Source organism: Coregonus clupeaformis, chromosome 28, assembly GCF_020615455.1.
Source record: "Coregonus clupeaformis isolate EN_2021a chromosome 28, ASM2061545v1, whole genome shotgun sequence".
Taxonomy (NCBI): domain Eukaryota; kingdom Metazoa; phylum Chordata; class Actinopteri; order Salmoniformes; family Salmonidae; genus Coregonus; species Coregonus clupeaformis.
Genome location: NC_059219.1, coordinates 28,944,113 through 28,960,636, shown reverse-complemented (window position 1 = coordinate 28,960,636; position 16,524 = coordinate 28,944,113). Strand labels below are relative to the sequence as shown.

The 16,524-nt window shown below is 45.5% G+C and overlaps 1 protein-coding gene across 1 annotated transcript in view; it reads left to right on the top strand.

The window, feature by feature from the left end:
* LOC121543511 (receptor-type tyrosine-protein phosphatase U-like) overlaps positions 1 to 16,524 on the top strand; it is a 433,678-nt gene that overhangs the window by 312,353 nt on the left and 104,801 nt on the right. The window contains exons 14-16 of the mRNA XM_041853422.1: positions 6,784 to 6,922; positions 15,256 to 15,285; positions 15,475 to 15,629. Coding sequence (XP_041709356.1) covers positions 6,784 to 6,922; positions 15,256 to 15,285; positions 15,475 to 15,629 — 324 coding nt within the window. The remainder of the gene's footprint in view (positions 1 to 6,783; positions 6,923 to 15,255; positions 15,286 to 15,474; positions 15,630 to 16,524) is intronic.

Below are 16,524 nucleotides of genomic sequence, written 5' to 3'. Positions count from 1 at the left end.
ATCAGACCACATGACCTTCTCCCATTCCTCCTCTGGATCATCCAGATGGTCATTGGCAAACTTCAGATGGGCCTGGACATGCGCTGGCTTGAGCAGGGGGACCTTGCGTGCGCTGCAGGATTTTAATCCATGATGGCGTAGTGTGTTACTAATGGTTTTCTTTGAGACTGTGGTCCCAGCTCTCTTCAGGTCATTGACCAGGTCCTGCCGTGTAGTTCTGGGCTGATCCCTCACCTTCCTCATGATCATTGATGCCCCACGAGGTGAGATCTTGCATGGAGCCCCAGACTGAGGGTGATTGACCGTCATCTTGAACTTCTTCCATTTTCTAATAATTGCGCCAACAGTTGTTGCCTTCTCACCAAGCTGCTTGCCTATTGTCCTGTAGCCCATCCCAGCCTTGTGCAGGTCTACAATTTTATCCCTGATGTCCTTACACAGCTCTCTGGTCTTGGCCATTGTGGAGACGTTGGAGTCTGTTTGATTGAGTGTGTGGACAGGTGTCTTTTATACAGGTAACGAGTTCAAACAGGTGCAGTTAATACAGGTAATGAGTGGAGAACAGGAAACAGAAAAACTAACAGGTCTGTGAGAGCCGGAATTCTTACTGGTTGGTAGGTGATCAAATACTTATGTCATGCAATAAAATGCAAATTAATTACTTAAAAACAATGTGATTTTCTGGATTTTTGTTTTAGATTCCGTCTCTCACAGTTGAAGTGTACATATGATAAAAAATTACAGACCTCTACATGCTTTGTAAGTAGGAAAACCTGCAAAATCGGCAGTGTATCAAATACTTGTTCTCCCCACTGTACATATGAGATGAGTAATGTAAACATTATTAAAGTGACTAGTGTTCCATTTCTTAAAGTGGCCAGTGATTTCAATAGGCAGCAGCAGCCTCTAATGTGCTAGTGATGGCTATTTAACAGTCTGATGGCCTTGAGATAGAAGCTGTTTTTCATTCTCTCGGTCCCATAATTGTCCGTAGAGCTCCAAGACAACATTTTTTTGAGGCACAGATCTGGGGAAGGGTACCAAAACATTTCTGCAGCATTGAAGGTCCCCAAGAACACAGTGGCCTCGATCACTCTTAAATGGAAGAAGTTTGTAACCACCAAGACTCTTCCTAGAGCTTGTCGCCCGGCCAAACTGAGCAATCGGGGGAGAAGGGCCTTGGTCAGGGAGGTGACCAAGAACCCGATGTTTACTCTGACAGAGCTCTAGAGTACCTCTGTGGAGACGGGACAACCATCTCTGCAGCACTCCACCAATCAGGCCTTTATGATAGAGTGGCCAGACGGAAGCCACTCCTCAGTAAAAGGCACATGACAGCCCACTTGGAGTTTGCCAAAAGGCACCTAAAGACTCTCAGACCATGAGAAACAAGATTATCTGGTCTGATGAAACAAAGATTGAACTCTTTGACCTGAATGCCAAGCGTCACATATCGAGGTAACCTTGCACAATCAGTGGCAGGGACTGGGAGACTAGTCAGGATTGAGGCAAAGATGAACAGAGCAAAGTACAGAGAGATCGATGAAAACCTGCTCCAGAGCTCTCAGGACCTCAGACTGGCACGAAGGTTCACCTTTCAACAGGACAACGACTGTAAGCACACAGCCAAGACAACGCAGGAGTGACTTCGGGACAAGTCTGTGAATGTCCTTGAGTGGCCCAGCCAGAGCCCGGACTTAAACCTGATCGAAAATCTCTGGAGAGACCTGAAAATAGCTGTGCAGCAACGCTCCCCATTTAACCTGATAGAGCTTGAGAAGACTCCCCAAATACAGGTGTGCCAAGCTTGTAGCGTAAAACCCAACAAGACTCGAGGCTGTAATCGCTGCCAAAGGTGCTTCAACAAAGTACTGAGTAAAGGGTCTGAATACTTATGTAAATGTAATTTTTCCGGGGTTTTTTTTGCAAGAAATTCTAAAAACCTGTTTTTGCTTTGTCATTATGGGGTATTGTGTGTAGATTGATGAGGGAAAAAAATAATTTCATCAATTTTAGAATAAGGCTATAACCTAACAAAAAAGTCAAGGGGTCTGAATACTTTCCAAAGGCATTGTAAGTTCAGGAGTAAAAATGTGCTTAACAAGTCACATAATAAGTTGCATGGACTAACTCTGTGTGCAATAATAGTCTTTAACATGATTTTTGAATGACTACCTCATCTCTGTACCCCACACATAAAATTATCTGTAAGGTCCCTCAGTCGAGCAGTGAATTTCAAACAGAGATTCAACCACAAAGATCAGGGAGGTTTTCCATAGCCTCGCAAAGAATGGCACCTATTGGTAGATTAATAAAAAAAGCAGACATTGAATATCCCTTTGAGCATGGTGAAGTTATTAATTACACTTTGGATGGTGTATCAACACACCCAGATACAGGCGTCCTTCATAACTCAGTTGCCGGAGAGGAAGGAAACTGCTAAGGGATTTCACCATGAGGCCAATGGTAACTTTAAAACAGGTACAGAGTTTAATGGCTGTGACAGGAGAATGGATCAACAGGATGGATCAACAACATTGTAGTTACTCCACAATACTATCCTAAATGACAGAGTGAAAAGAAGGAAGCCTGTACCAAATACAAATATTACAAAACATGCATCCTGTTTGCAACAAGTCATTAACGTAATACTACAAGAAATGTGGCAAAGCAAGTCAGTTTTTGTCCTGAATAAATTTGGGGAAAATCCAATACAACATTATTGAGTTCCACTCTCCATATTTTCAAGCATAGTGGTGGCTGCATCATGTAATGGATATGATTGTAATCGTTAAGGACGGGAATATTTCAGGATAAAACAATTAATGTAATGGAGCTAAGCACATGCAAAATCCTAGAGGAAAACCTGGATCAGTCAGCTTTCCACCAGACACTGGGAGATGAATTCACCTTTCAGCAGGACAATAACCTAAAACACAAGGCCATATCTACACTGGGGTTGCTTACCAAGAAGACAGTGAATGTTCCTGAGTGGCCAAATTACAGATTTGACTTAAATCTATTTGAAAATCTATGGCAAGACCTGAAAATGGTTGTCTAGCAATGACAAACAACCATTTTGACAGAACTTGAAGAATTTTGAAAAGAATAATGGGCAAATATTTCACAATCCAGGTGTGGAAAGCTCTTAGAGACTTGCCCAGAAAGACTCACAGCTGTAATCGCTGCCAAAGGTGCTTCTACAAAATATTGACTCAGGGGTTTAAATGCTTATGTAAATTAGATATTTCTGTATTTCATTTTCAATACATTTGCAAAAATTTCAAAAAACATGTTTTCACTTTGTCATTATGTGGTATTGTGTGTAGATGGGTGAGAGAAACAAATCCATGTAATCCATTTTGAGTTCAGGCTGTAACATAACAAAATGTGGAATAAGTCAAAGTGTATGAATACTTTTTGAAGGGAGGCTGGCTGAATTACAGTGCCTTGCAAAAGTATTCATCCCCCTTGGTGTTTTCCCTATTTTGTTGCATTACAACCTGTAATTTAAATCAAACAGATCAGGGACAAAGTTGTGGAGAAGTACAGATCAAGGTTGGTTTATAAAAAATATCTGAAACTTTGAACATCCCACGGAGCACCATGAAATCCATTATAAATTTTTTTAAAGAATATGGTACCACAACAAACCTGCCAAGAGAGGGCCGCCCACCAAAACTCATGGACCAGGCAAGGAGGACATTAATCAGAGAGGCAACAAAGAGACCAAAGATAACCCTGAAGGAGCAGCAAAGCTCCACAGTGGAGATTGGAGTATCTGTCCATAGGACCACTTTAAGCCATACACTCCACAGAGCTGGGCTTTATGGAGGAGTGGCCAGAAAAAAGCCATTGCTTAAAGAAAAAAATAAGCAAACATGGTTAATGATGTGGGAGACTCCCCAAACATATGGAAGAAGGTACTCTGGTCAGATGAGACAAAAATTGAGCTTTTTGGCCATCAAGGAAAACGCTATGTCTGGCGCAAACCCAACACCTCTCATCACCCCGAGAACACCATCCCCACAGTGAAGCATGGTGGTGGCAGCATCATGCTGTGGGGATGTTTTTCATCGGCAGGGACTGGGAAACTGGTCAGAATTGAAGGAATGATGGATGGCGCTAAATACAGGGAAATTCTTGAGGGAAACCCGTTTCAGTCTTCCAGAGATTTGAGACTGGGATGGAGGCTCACCTTCCAGCAGGACAATGACCCTAAGCGTACTGCTAAAGCAACACCCGAGTGGTTTAAAGGGAAACATTTAAATGTCTTGGAATGGCCTATTCAATGCCCAGACCTCAATCCAATTGAGAATCTGTGTAATGACTTAAAGATTGCTGTTCACCAGCGGAACCCATCCAACTTGAAGGAGCTGGAGCAGTTTTGCCTTGAGGAATGGGCAAAAATCCCAGTGGCTAGATGTGCCAAGCTTATAGAGACATACCCCAAGAGTCTTGCAGCTGTAATTGCTGCAAAAGGTGGCTCTACAAGTATTGACTTTGGGGGGGTGAATAGTTATGCACGCTCAAGTTTTCTATTTTTTTTGTCTTATTTCTTGTTAGTTTCACCAAAAAAAGTATTTTGCATCTCCGAACCGACTAGGTGAAAAATCTGTCGATGTGCCCTTGAGCAAGGCACTTAACCCTAATTGCTCCTGTAAGTCGCTCTGGATAAGAGCGTCTGCTAAATGACTAATTATTATTAATTATTATTCAAAGTGGTAGGCATGTTGTGTAAATCAAATGATACAAACCCCCCAAAAATCCATTTTAATTCCAGGTTGTAAGGCAACAAAATAGGAAAAATGCCAAGGGGGGTGAATACTTTCACAAGCCACTGTAGTTATACCTGTCACCCTTGTATGTCAAGCATACTTGTGATACACAAAAAGATTACCTGTGATACTCGTGTACAGAACCCCAAGGCAGGTGTATCCTCTCTGTCAGGGAAGACATAGCTCAGAGTCCATTTAGTCTACATGAACTCTACACCAATGAATAAATGTGATAGACTGTAAAAACATTTGAGTCAGAGTACATACATGGCTGCTAAAACTTTGGGACTATCCCTTAGTATTGATCAAATGCAACGAGTCATGTACTTGGTGATGTTTCATTAACAAACCCTGGGCATCAACTAGAAACCTTTCCAAAAATTCCTGTAAGAAAACTAGATCTCGTCCTGATATTCTCCCCCATAGGGATGAGGTCGGTGAAATGCCCCTGGGCCTGGTTGCACAAGGAAAGGGCTAAAACATGGCTCCTTTTCCCTTTCCTCTTTCCTCTGCCCCAGATCTCATTCTGCCCTTGTGAGCCTCTTCATTCCAACCACTAGCTAGCTATCTAGACCTGTTTCCTTAGGCCAGCTCTGACTTTCTCCTCCACTAGAGAATGGCTGTGCTGTTCCAAAAGGCACAGTAGGGCTGGTTTCAGGGTTGCTTGGGCCGTAAGGAGAGGCTGACACTACACAGAGAAAGTAGATCAGTGGGTTCCTGCTACAAGACAAAAAAAGTGTATTGGTTCTCCTACCATTTCCATAAGTGTAGAGCTTTGTACCAGTGAGAGGAGTTAATATAATAATGGCCTTTACCGTATCTCACAGACACTGGGGCACCTTGCAATTATACGGGGGAAAGGGGAATACCTAGCCAGTTGCACAACTGAATACATTCAACCGAATCAGAGAAGTGTTGGGGGCTGCCTTAATCAACATCATTGGTGCCCAAGAAAGCAGTTGTTGGGATTAACTGCCTTGCTCAAGGGCAGAACAGTAGATTTTTCCACCTTGCCGGTTAGGGGATTCGAACTTGCAACCTTTCGGTTACTGGCCCAACGCTCTTAATGACTAGGCTACCTGCCACCCATAGTCTACTGTACTCGTGTGGATTTAAATAAACAACACTATAGTCTTGGATTTAGATTAGTATTGTCTTGGATTTCTTACACAAAAACGCGGTTGTACAGAATCTCTTTGTCTTCAAGCAAAGTCACATTCATTAGGGCACACAATTGAAAATGAAAAGGTCCAGGTAGGCTCTCTCTATTTCAGTCTGTGTTCTTGTGTTTGGTGCCCATTGAACAATACCCAGGTTCTCAGTGTGGCAAGTTTGTGAAGACCCTCCACAAAACATTCCCCCAGTCCTAGACAACTTTTATCGCTGGCCTCATACAGTATATTTCAACCCTCCTTTCCTGTTTATCACTCGAAGACACAAAGGGCTTTTGTTGTCGAAGGAGACGCAAACCTTTCCCCATGGCTATAAAAAGAGCAGAGAAATACCCAGTATGATTAGCCTATTATAAATGTTTTTATCATACATTCTGGTATCCAGACAGAGTTTCAATATGTAACAATCGTCCATTGAAACATACTGCCATAGAAATAAAGTAAACCATGCATATGAATGCGCAGATGTGGCGGTGAAGAGTCAGTCTGTTTTGAAACATTCTATATTTTCTCAGCAGTCATGTTGGTTAGTGTGAATGCAGCCATTGTGATGTTACGGGTCAGGATTTGACAGAGTGATGGCTGTTGTGTATGATAAGCATTGATTATTGATCTGCATTTTAAGCCTGTACATTTCTTCCTTTCTGTCTCCCTTCTTTTTTTCTGTCCCCCTCTCTCATCCCTCTCTGTCTGTATCTCTCCTTCCTTCTGTTTCTCTCGCTCTCTTGCTCTCTCTCTCTCTCCGCTCCCCTCTCTGTCCCCCCTCCTTTCTCTCTCCCTTCTTCTCTCCCTCTCTCTGCCTCTCCCCTCCTCCCTTCATCCCTCTCTCTCAGCGGCCTGTAAGGACCACCGGCGGGCTCTGGAGGTGTCCCAACACTCAGAGGAGATGGGGCTGATCCTGGGGGTGTGTGCTGGGGGCCTGGTGGTGCTCATCCTGCTCCTGGGGGCCATCATCATCATCATCAAGAAGGGGTGAGTCACTGGCCCACATTTTTATAACACCTCAGAGGCACATGATTACCACACAGCGTGTACATCCCGTTCCCTTATGGTGTACCAGAGGGACCACACCGCTCTCATCTGCAGGGCTTATCTGAGTGTGAAATATTTAATTAAAGGCGAATACAATTCAATTACTCACTTAATTATGCACGCCGGGCAGCGGCGTGACCCATAAATGAGAGGATAATTGGGAGGGAAAAGGTGTGCTTTAGGAGATGATTAGCCTAGCCACTAGCTCCCAAAGGTCTCACCTCCCCGCAGGTGGTGACAACGAGAGGGGCGCCCCACCCACCTTTATGGTGGCATATGACCCAGATGTTACACCCTACTCATATACTCCCTTTCACAGGAGTGACTTGACACTACCCTGAGGGGAGTGTCTGGGTTTTGCCCGCTTTTTAATGTCCCACTCTATATTGAAATGTATTTTTTATATCATGAATGATACAGTGCCCTCCATAATTTTTGGGACAGTGAAGCATTTTTTCTTATTTTGGCTGTATACTTCACAAGTTTGGATTTTAAATCAGACAATGACTATGAGGTTAAAGTGCAGACTGTCAGCTTGAATTTGAGGGTATTTTCATCCATATCGGGTGAACCGCTTAGAAATTACAGCACTTTTTGGACATAGTTTCCCCATTTTAGGGGAGCAAAGGTATTCGGACAAATTCACTTACAGTGGGGAGAACAAGTATTTGATACACTGCCGATTTTGCAGGTTTTCCTACTTACAAAGCATGTAGAGGTCTGTAATTTTTTATCATAGGTACACTTCAACTGTGAGAGACGGAATCTAAAACAAAAATCCAGAAAATCACAATGTATGATTTTTAAGTAATTAATTTGCATTTTATTGCATGACATAAGTATTTGATCACCTACCAACTAGTAAGAATTCCGGCTCTCACAGACATGTTAGTTTTTCTTTAAGAAGCCCTCCTGTTCTCCACTCATTACCTGTATTAACTGCACCTGTTTGAACTCGTTACCTGTATAAAAGACACCTGTCCACACACTCAATCAAACAGACTCCAACCTCTCCACAATGGCCAAGACCAGAGAGCTGTGTAAGGACATCAGGGATAAAATTGTAGACCTGCACAAGGCTGGGATGGGCTACAGGACAATAGGCAAGCAGTGAGAAGGCAACAACTGTTGGCGCAATTATTAGAAAATGGAAGAAGTTCAAGATGATGGTCAATCACCCTCGGTCTGGGGCTCCATGCAAGATCTCACCTCGTGGGGTATCAATGATCATGAGGAAGGTGAGGGATCAGCCCAGAACTACACGGCAGGACCTGGTCAATGACCTGAAGAGAGCTGGGACCACAGTCTCAAAGAAAACCATTAATAACACACTACGCCATCATGGATTAAAATCCTGCAGCACACGCAAGGTCCCCCTGCTCAAGCTGGCGCATGTTCAGGCCCGTCTGAAGTTTGCCAATGACCATCTGCATGATCCAGAGGAAGAATGGGAGAAGGTAATGTGGTCTGATGAGACCAAAATAGAGCTTTTTGGTCTAAACTCCACTCGCTGTGTTTGGAGGAAGAAGAAGGATGAGTACAACCCCAAGAACACCATCCCAACAGTGAAGCATGGAGGTGGAAACATCATTCTTTGGGGATGCTTTTCTGCAAAGGGGACAGGACGACTGCACCGTATTGAGGGGAGGATGGATGGGGCCATATATCGCAAGATCTTGGCCAACAACCTCCTTCCCTCAGTAAGAGCATTGAAGATGGGTCATGGCTGGGTCTTCCAGCATAATAATAATATAATATATAATATAATAATATAATAATAATATAATAATAATAATATGCCATTTAGCAGACGCTTTTAACCAAAGCGACTTACAGTCATGCGTGCATACATTTTTGTGTATGGGTGGTCCCGGGGATCGAACCCACTACCTTGGCGTTACAAGCGCCGTGCTCTACCAGCTGAGCTACAGAGGACCACGAGCATGACAACGACCCGAAACACACAGCCAGGGCAACTAAGGAGTGGCTCCGTAAGAAGCATCTCAAGGTCCTGGAGTGGCCTAGCCAGTCTACAGACCTGAACCCAATAGAACATCTTTGGAGGGAGCTGAAAGTCCGTATTGCCCAGTGACAGCCCCGAAACCTGAAGGATCTGGAGAAGGTCTGTATGGAGGAGTGGGCCAAAATCCCTGCTGCAGTGTGTGCAAACCTGGTCAAGACCTACAGGAAACGTATGATCTCTGTAATTGCAAACAAAGGTATCTGTACCAAATATTAAGTTCTGCTTTTCTGATGTATCAAATACTTATGTCATGCAATAAAATGCAAATGAATTACTTAAAAATCATACAATGTGATTTTCTGGATTATTGTTTTAGATTCCTTCTCTCACAGTTGAAGTGTACCTATGATAACTCAGTTCATATTGTTTCCAGTCTGTTAAAGCATCAGTAGCTCTCTAATGTAGCATTTGCAAGGCTATGGAGAGGATATGAAAAGTAATTGATTAAAGGTTCCTGTTGGTTCCGGTTAGGTTCCCCCAAGTAGTTCAATAAAAAAACAGTTTTCTCATCATAAATGCCTTACCAGTGTAACTAACATACTGTGGGCGGCAGGTTAGCGGTTAAGAGTGTTGGGCCAGTAACCGAAAGGTCGCTGGTTCGAATCCCTGAGCCGGCAACGTGGAAAAATCTGCCGTTCTGCGCTTGAGCAAGGTAGTTAACCCCCAACAACTGCTCCCCGGATGCCGACGATGTTGATTAAGGCAGACCCCGCACCTCTCTGATTCAGAGGGGTTGGGTTAAATGCGGAATACATATTTCGTTAAATGCATTCAGTTGTGCAACTGACTAGGTAATCCCCTTTCCCTATATGTAGCCTATTAAAATACACTATATATTGTGGCAGACCAGGGGGTTTGATCTAAATGTTTACACAGATCAGACACGGACACAAGTGTGATACCTCAGTTTCAAGGGTGTTTATTTGAAAACAACAAAGAAAAATAAAAGAAACAGGTCTCCTCCAGGAGACCTCTTCTGGGTTCCGCGAAATGCTTTCTCCTCTGGGGTAGAACACCGAGTTCTAGCAGACCGTGAGGACGTCTATCCGGTAGCAACCTCTTACTACCTCCAACCGCTCCCCTGTGCTGCCCTCCTGGCAGCTTTATGGGCCCCATACCGCTGGTGAGCAATCAGCCCCTTGATTACTCACCAGCCCCAATTAGTCCTGGCCTGAGGACCCGTCAAGACATGGCACATCCAGCAGAAGGAGCCACCGCCGCGTGATGTAGACTCCATCTGTCACCAGTCCTCGACGAGTCTCTCCCTGGTGGCTTGTCCGCGGTATGCCACAATATATATATATATATATATATATATATATATATATATATATATATATATATATATTGTGACGTCACGAGAGGCTACACAGCTTTCAGCGGGATTGCTCAAGTAGTGCAAGGAGACAAGGTTCAAACAACACAAGGATTTGATTATAGGTCTTGGGAAATTAACGAAAATATAACAAAATTCTGTTCTCTTGTGGCTTTTTAAGGGTTAACAGTTCAGGGATGTCTCTTCCACATCCAAAATCATAATTCTCACTCGCTCAGATAACTTTTCCCACAGCCTTACTGTAGTCCACGTTGCAGCTAGTGGCCAACCCAGCAAAAAGTCCTTCCAAATGTCTCTCACGTATTTCCACAGGTGCATATATCCAAAGGTGAGTATTTCCCAAAGGTAAGTATCTCCAAATCCTTATATTCCTCATGGAAGTGGACGTGCAGCACTCTTGTCCTCCAGAGAGCCCAGGTTGGAGACTGTGTCTCTTCACCCCCACACACTCCCTCAGTGTGTCTCTTCCCTTCCCAAACCTTCAGCTCATCAGCTCCTCATTTGTTTCAGCTGCGTGGGAAGATTGGCCATAGAGGGGTGGAGTTCCCGACCATACCAGCAGATGGAGCCATAGCTGTCTGGGTTTGCAGCCACCTCAGGGGGATGTAACGTCCCTCCAGGACACAGCCTCTCGTGACATCACACATCCCCCTCCTCGGGACCGACGTCCTCGTCGGGGTAAAGGCAGCGAAGAAGGCATCACGCCGGGAGAGGGCGTCCGCATTGCCGTGGTGCTTGCCAGCCTGCTCTCTCTTCAACTCCTCCACCTCTAGGACCAGGGACTCAGCCTCCTGTTGTCTCTCCTTGAGTTTCTTACTGAACGCATCAGCCTTGGTTTTAGCAGAGTTTAGCTTCTGTTGAGCAGCTTTCAGTTCCTTCTCTCTCTCTGCCTCCGCATTCTTCATCTTGTTCTCCAACACCTTGTACTTCTCCTCTGCCTTCTTCTGGACCTCCTTACTACTGCGCAGGGTCTCCTCACACTCCTCGATGGTCCTGCGCAGCCTCTCCAGCTCCTCCTGTTGCTTATGGAAGGAGCTCTGTTGGAGTTTAGCCTGGAGGATATCTAACTCTTCTGTCTTCATGTCTAACTGTTGCTTTAACAAACGATACCTCTCAGCGGTCCCCTTCAGACCAGACAGTTCTTTGTCCAGATTCTGTAGCTCCGTCTCTGTGTCGGTCTGGGCACCTGCCATCCCTATCAGAGCCCGGGCGGGAGTGAGTAATTCGGAGGATTGCACCGGAGCCTTCCCAGGATGAGTCTTGCCTCTCCGTTTCCGAGGTACTCGGGTTATCCTCTCCTGAGACTCTCTCCAGAGTGGGTAAAAGGCTGGGCAGTCTCGTCCAATTAGGACAGGGACGGGGAGGGAATCAACCACCCCCGCCGTCGTGTGTATGGTTCCCCGTGTGCTGGTCATTGTAAGTTCAGTAATGGGGTATTCTCTGGTGTCCCCATGGACACAGGAAACTGGGAGGACTTTCCCCGGGGTCAGACACGTTGGGCCCACCAAATCCTTACGCACCAGGGTGGCCCGGCTACCAGAATCCAGTAAGGCCTCCACATCATGGTGATTCACAGTTACCGGGCAGGTGGGGGTCGATCTGGGCCGCCATCTACGACTCCCAAGAGCGAGGCAAAACGGTGTGTGGGTGCTGAGCTGGAGGACTCCGCAGTGGGCATAGGTTCATCGGCTGGTTTCCCACACTGCCAGGAGATATGTCCCATCTCCCCACACCGGTAACACTGTCGAAGTTTCCCCCTCCTGGTGTACTCTTCTTGGACCCGCCTGGTTTCTGGCTCCCCCTGGAGCCGGGATAAGTCCTGACGTGGCTGGGTTCGAGACCTTGGGGTCCTTTGGACGGGTTCTTCCCATTTGTGGTGGGGCCGCACTCCTGGGGTCTTTTCGGAAGCATTCAGCATCTCCGCTGTGGCCTGGTACTTTTCCACAGCTTCCACGGTCAGATCAGCCGTGGTCAAGGCCTGTTGACTGATGAACCGTTTTGCCTCATAAGGCAGGGCGCGTAGGTAACGATCCACCACAACGGCCTCCACCACCGCCGCTGCTGTATTCCTCTGCGGATCCAGCCATTTCCTTGCGATTCGGACAAGTTCATGCATCTGCGCCCGAGGAGGTTGGTCTGGTTGGAAGGTCCAGCCGTGAAAGCGCTGGGCCATACCAAACTTTGTGAGTCCATATCTGCTGAGGATCTCAGACTTCAGGGCATCATAGTCAGTAACCTGGTCAGGGCCCAGGTCCCGGACAGCATTCAGCGATTCCCCGGTTAGAAAGGGGGCTAACAGACCAACCCACTGTTGCTTGGGCCAGGCTTCCCTAGTGGCCGTGGCCTCAAATGCATGCAGGTATGCCTCAATGTCATCGGTAGCTCCCATCTTAGATATAAAGTCACTTGCCTTTATTGGGCGGGTATTTTGGACAACCCTCTGTCTCTGCAACTGCAATTCCTCTGCCTTCAGAAGGTTGGCTTTCTTTTGCTCCTCCAAGAGAGCCACGTTTGCTTGCATCTGGGCTTGCTGGCCAGCAACAAGGGCTTTCAATATGTCCTCCATTTCAGTCGGTGGGGAGCCTACGGCCAACTTGGAAAACTGGGTGATCAAACCTTCGGTATCCTCCTCTGACATGCACTATTAACGCTTGAGCGTGCCCGTATTCTCCACCATCTGTGACGTCACGAGAGGCTACACAGCTTTCAGCGGGATTGCTCAAGTAGTGCAAGGAGACAAGGTTCAAACAACACAAGGATTTTATTATAGGTCTTGGGAAATTAACGAAAATATAACAAAATTCTGTTCTCTTGTGGCTTTTTAAGGGTTAACAGTTCAGGGATGTCTCTTCCACATCCAAAATCATAATTCTCACTCGCTCAGATAACTTTTCCACAGCCTTACTGTAGTCCACGTTGCAGCTAGTGGCCAACCCAGCAAAAAGTCCTTCCAAATGTCTCTCACGTATTTCCACAGGTGCATATATCCAAAGGTGAGTATTTCCCAAAGGTAAGTATCTCCAAATCCTTATATTCCTCATGGAAGTGGACGTGCAGCACTCTTGTCCTCCAGAGAGCCCAGGTTGGAGACTGTGTCTCTTCACCCCCCACACACTCCCTCAGTGTGTCTCTTCCCTTCCCAAACCTTCAGCTCATCAGCTCCTCATTTGTTTCAGCTGCGTGGGAAGATTGGCCATAGAGGGGTGGAGTTCCCGACCATACCAGCAGATGGAGCCATAGCTGTCTGGGTTTGCAGCCACCTCAGGGGGATGTAACGTCCCTCCAGGACACAGCCTCTCGTGACATCACTATATATATATATATATATATATATATATATATTTCAGACACACCCGTTGCTGACAGGTGTGTAAAATTTAGCACATAGCCATGCAATCTCCATAGGAACACATTAGCTGTAGAATGGCCTTACTGAAGAGCTCAGTGACTTTCAACGTGGCACCGTCATAGGATGCCACCTTTACAACAATCAGTTTGTCAAATTTCTGCCCTGGTCAACTGTAAGTTCTGTTATTGTGAATTGGCAACGTCTAGGAGCAACAACGGCTCAACCGCGAAGTGGTATGCCACACAAGCTCACAGAACGGGACCGCCGAGTGCTGAAGCGCGTAAAAATTGTCTGTCCTCGGTTGCAACACTCACTGCCGAGTTCCTAACTGCCTCTGGAAGCAACGTCAGCACAATAACTGTTTGTTGGGAGCTTCATGAAATGGGTTTCCATGGCCGAGCAGCCGCACACAAACCTAAAATCAACGTTGCTCAATGAAAAGTGTGTGTGGAGTGGTGTAAAGCTCTCCACCATTGGATTCTGGAGCGTTTTCTGGAGTGATGAATCACACTTCACCATCAGGAGAACGCTAACTGCCCGAATGCACAATGCCAACTGTAAAGTTTGGTGGAGAAGGAATAATGGTCTGGAGCTGTTTTTCATGGTTCGGGCTAGGCCCCTTAGTTCCAGTGAAGGGGAATCTTAACGCTACATGACATTCTAGATGATTCTGTGCTTCCAACTTTGTGGCAACAATTTGGGGAAGGCCCTTTCTTGTTTCAGCATGACAATGCTCCCATGCACAAATCAAGGTCCATACAGAAATGGTTTGTCGAGACCGGTGTGGAAGAACTTGACTGGCCTGCACAGAGCCCTTCGAACACCTTTGGGATTAATTGGAACACCGACTGCCAGCCAGGCCTAATCGCCCAACATCAGTGCCCGACCTCACTAATGCTCATGGCTGACTGGAAGCAAGTCCCCGCAGCAATGTTCCAACATCTAGTGGAAAGCCTTCCCAGATGAGTGGAGGCTGTTATAGCAGCAAACTGGGGACCAACTCCATATTAATGCTCATGATTTTAGAATGAGATGTTCAACAAGCAGGTGTCCACATAGCTTTGGTCATGTAGTGTATCCAGGCCTATGAAAAATATGGCTGAAGTTATTTTATTTTCTATGAAATCGAGTCTCAAGTCAAGTCATATGACTCAAGTCCACACCTATGGCACACACAACCCTGGAGAAGAAAGCAGCAAGTGCTGCTAGCCCCAACACATTATTCCAGATTACTCCACTAAGCCACCATGAAGTTTGCTCTTAGCTGGATGATTGCTACATTTGCTCTGGCAGGAAGCGACATAGTTTACCTGTTAAAGGGGAACACAGTGACATATTCAGTTAGAGGCTGGTCTAGCTGCTTTGGCTGTGGTTTGGTCCTGTCACCGCGTGGTAAATGCAGGAGTCACACGGTCCAACTACACGTTGCAGAGACCGTTGCCATTTTCACGTTAATGAATCCATCCCTCGGCCGGCCGGCATTTCTTGCATCTCACATCTTATTTTTCTTCTTCTTCTTTCTCTTGATTGTATTTTCTCTGCCCTCCCTCCCGCTCACTCGCCAGAAGGGACTACTACTCTTACTCGTACTATCCGTAAGTGACGCCACCCTCCTTCCTTTCCATTGTTTTGCCAATCGATCATTCACATGCTTGTGCTCTCTGTCTGCCAAAGAAGTGTTTGTGGCCAAATAAATCTCTCTCTGTCTCTGTCTCTGTCTCTGTCTCTGTCTCTGTCTCTCTCTGTCTCTCTCTCTCTGTCTCTCTGTGTGTGTGTGTTTGTAGGAAGCCAGTGAACATAAATAAGACGCCCATAACGTACCGTCAGGAGAAGAGTCACATGGGTTCAATGGAGCGCAGTTTCACTGACCAGAGTACCCTGCAGGAGGATGAGCGCATGGCCCTCTCTTTCATGGATGCACACACCTGCAGCACGCGCAGTAAGACATACACGTGCACACACACACACCTCTCAAATAAAAAAAGAAGACACCATCAATCAAGCTATGATGCATTCCTGGGACACCTGACGACAAAAATATTCACTCACATAATCACTTAGGACAAGCTTTTCCCAAAATGTTCATCAAACGCTCCCACAATATTGTGTGTGAGCTTTATACCTCCCACAACATCCATTTAGTCTTAGAAAAGCTTCATGTACCTCAGAAGCGGCTGTACTCCCTGCAGCAGATCCACAGTCTAAAATAAGATAACGAGAAAAATAAAATTGAAAGCAGAAGTAAAGTGAAACACCTTCAGGATAGAAAATTATTTGTGATTCTAGTCATCTTCCTTCTCATCTCGATATCTTGAAATATTAAGGTGCATAACAGAAATGGAAAGAATGGTTTTTCATGTCCTGGGCCCGGTTGCATAAAACACCTTAAGTTAATTTCCCCCCTATCTTTTCCCTTAAAATTTCCTTAACTTTAAGTCAGTTGCACAAAACATTGAAGGTGAATTCCCCCCTTAAATTAAGTGAAAAGGTTAAGGGTGCCCATGAGGTCCCTTAACTGCTTCATTCAGTATGGATGTAAACAGCATTTGTGGAGGTGAATGTTGCCTTCATCTGCTCTGGTTACAAAAGGAAAACATCAACCAGCTAGCTACTTAGCTAAACAATGGAAGGTACACAATCCATGGCTAGCTGGCTAGTTAGCTATAGCTACTCTGTAAGATAGCTTGACGTACTAGAAAGCAATATAAACAAGTTGAGAAAAAAGTAACTACAAGAAATGTGGTTTATTATATTCTGAAACAATTTGTTTATCCTGTCTTGATTGTAATTCTATTTGCTTTCTCACAAAATGAAAGCGATCTCTTTGAGGAGAC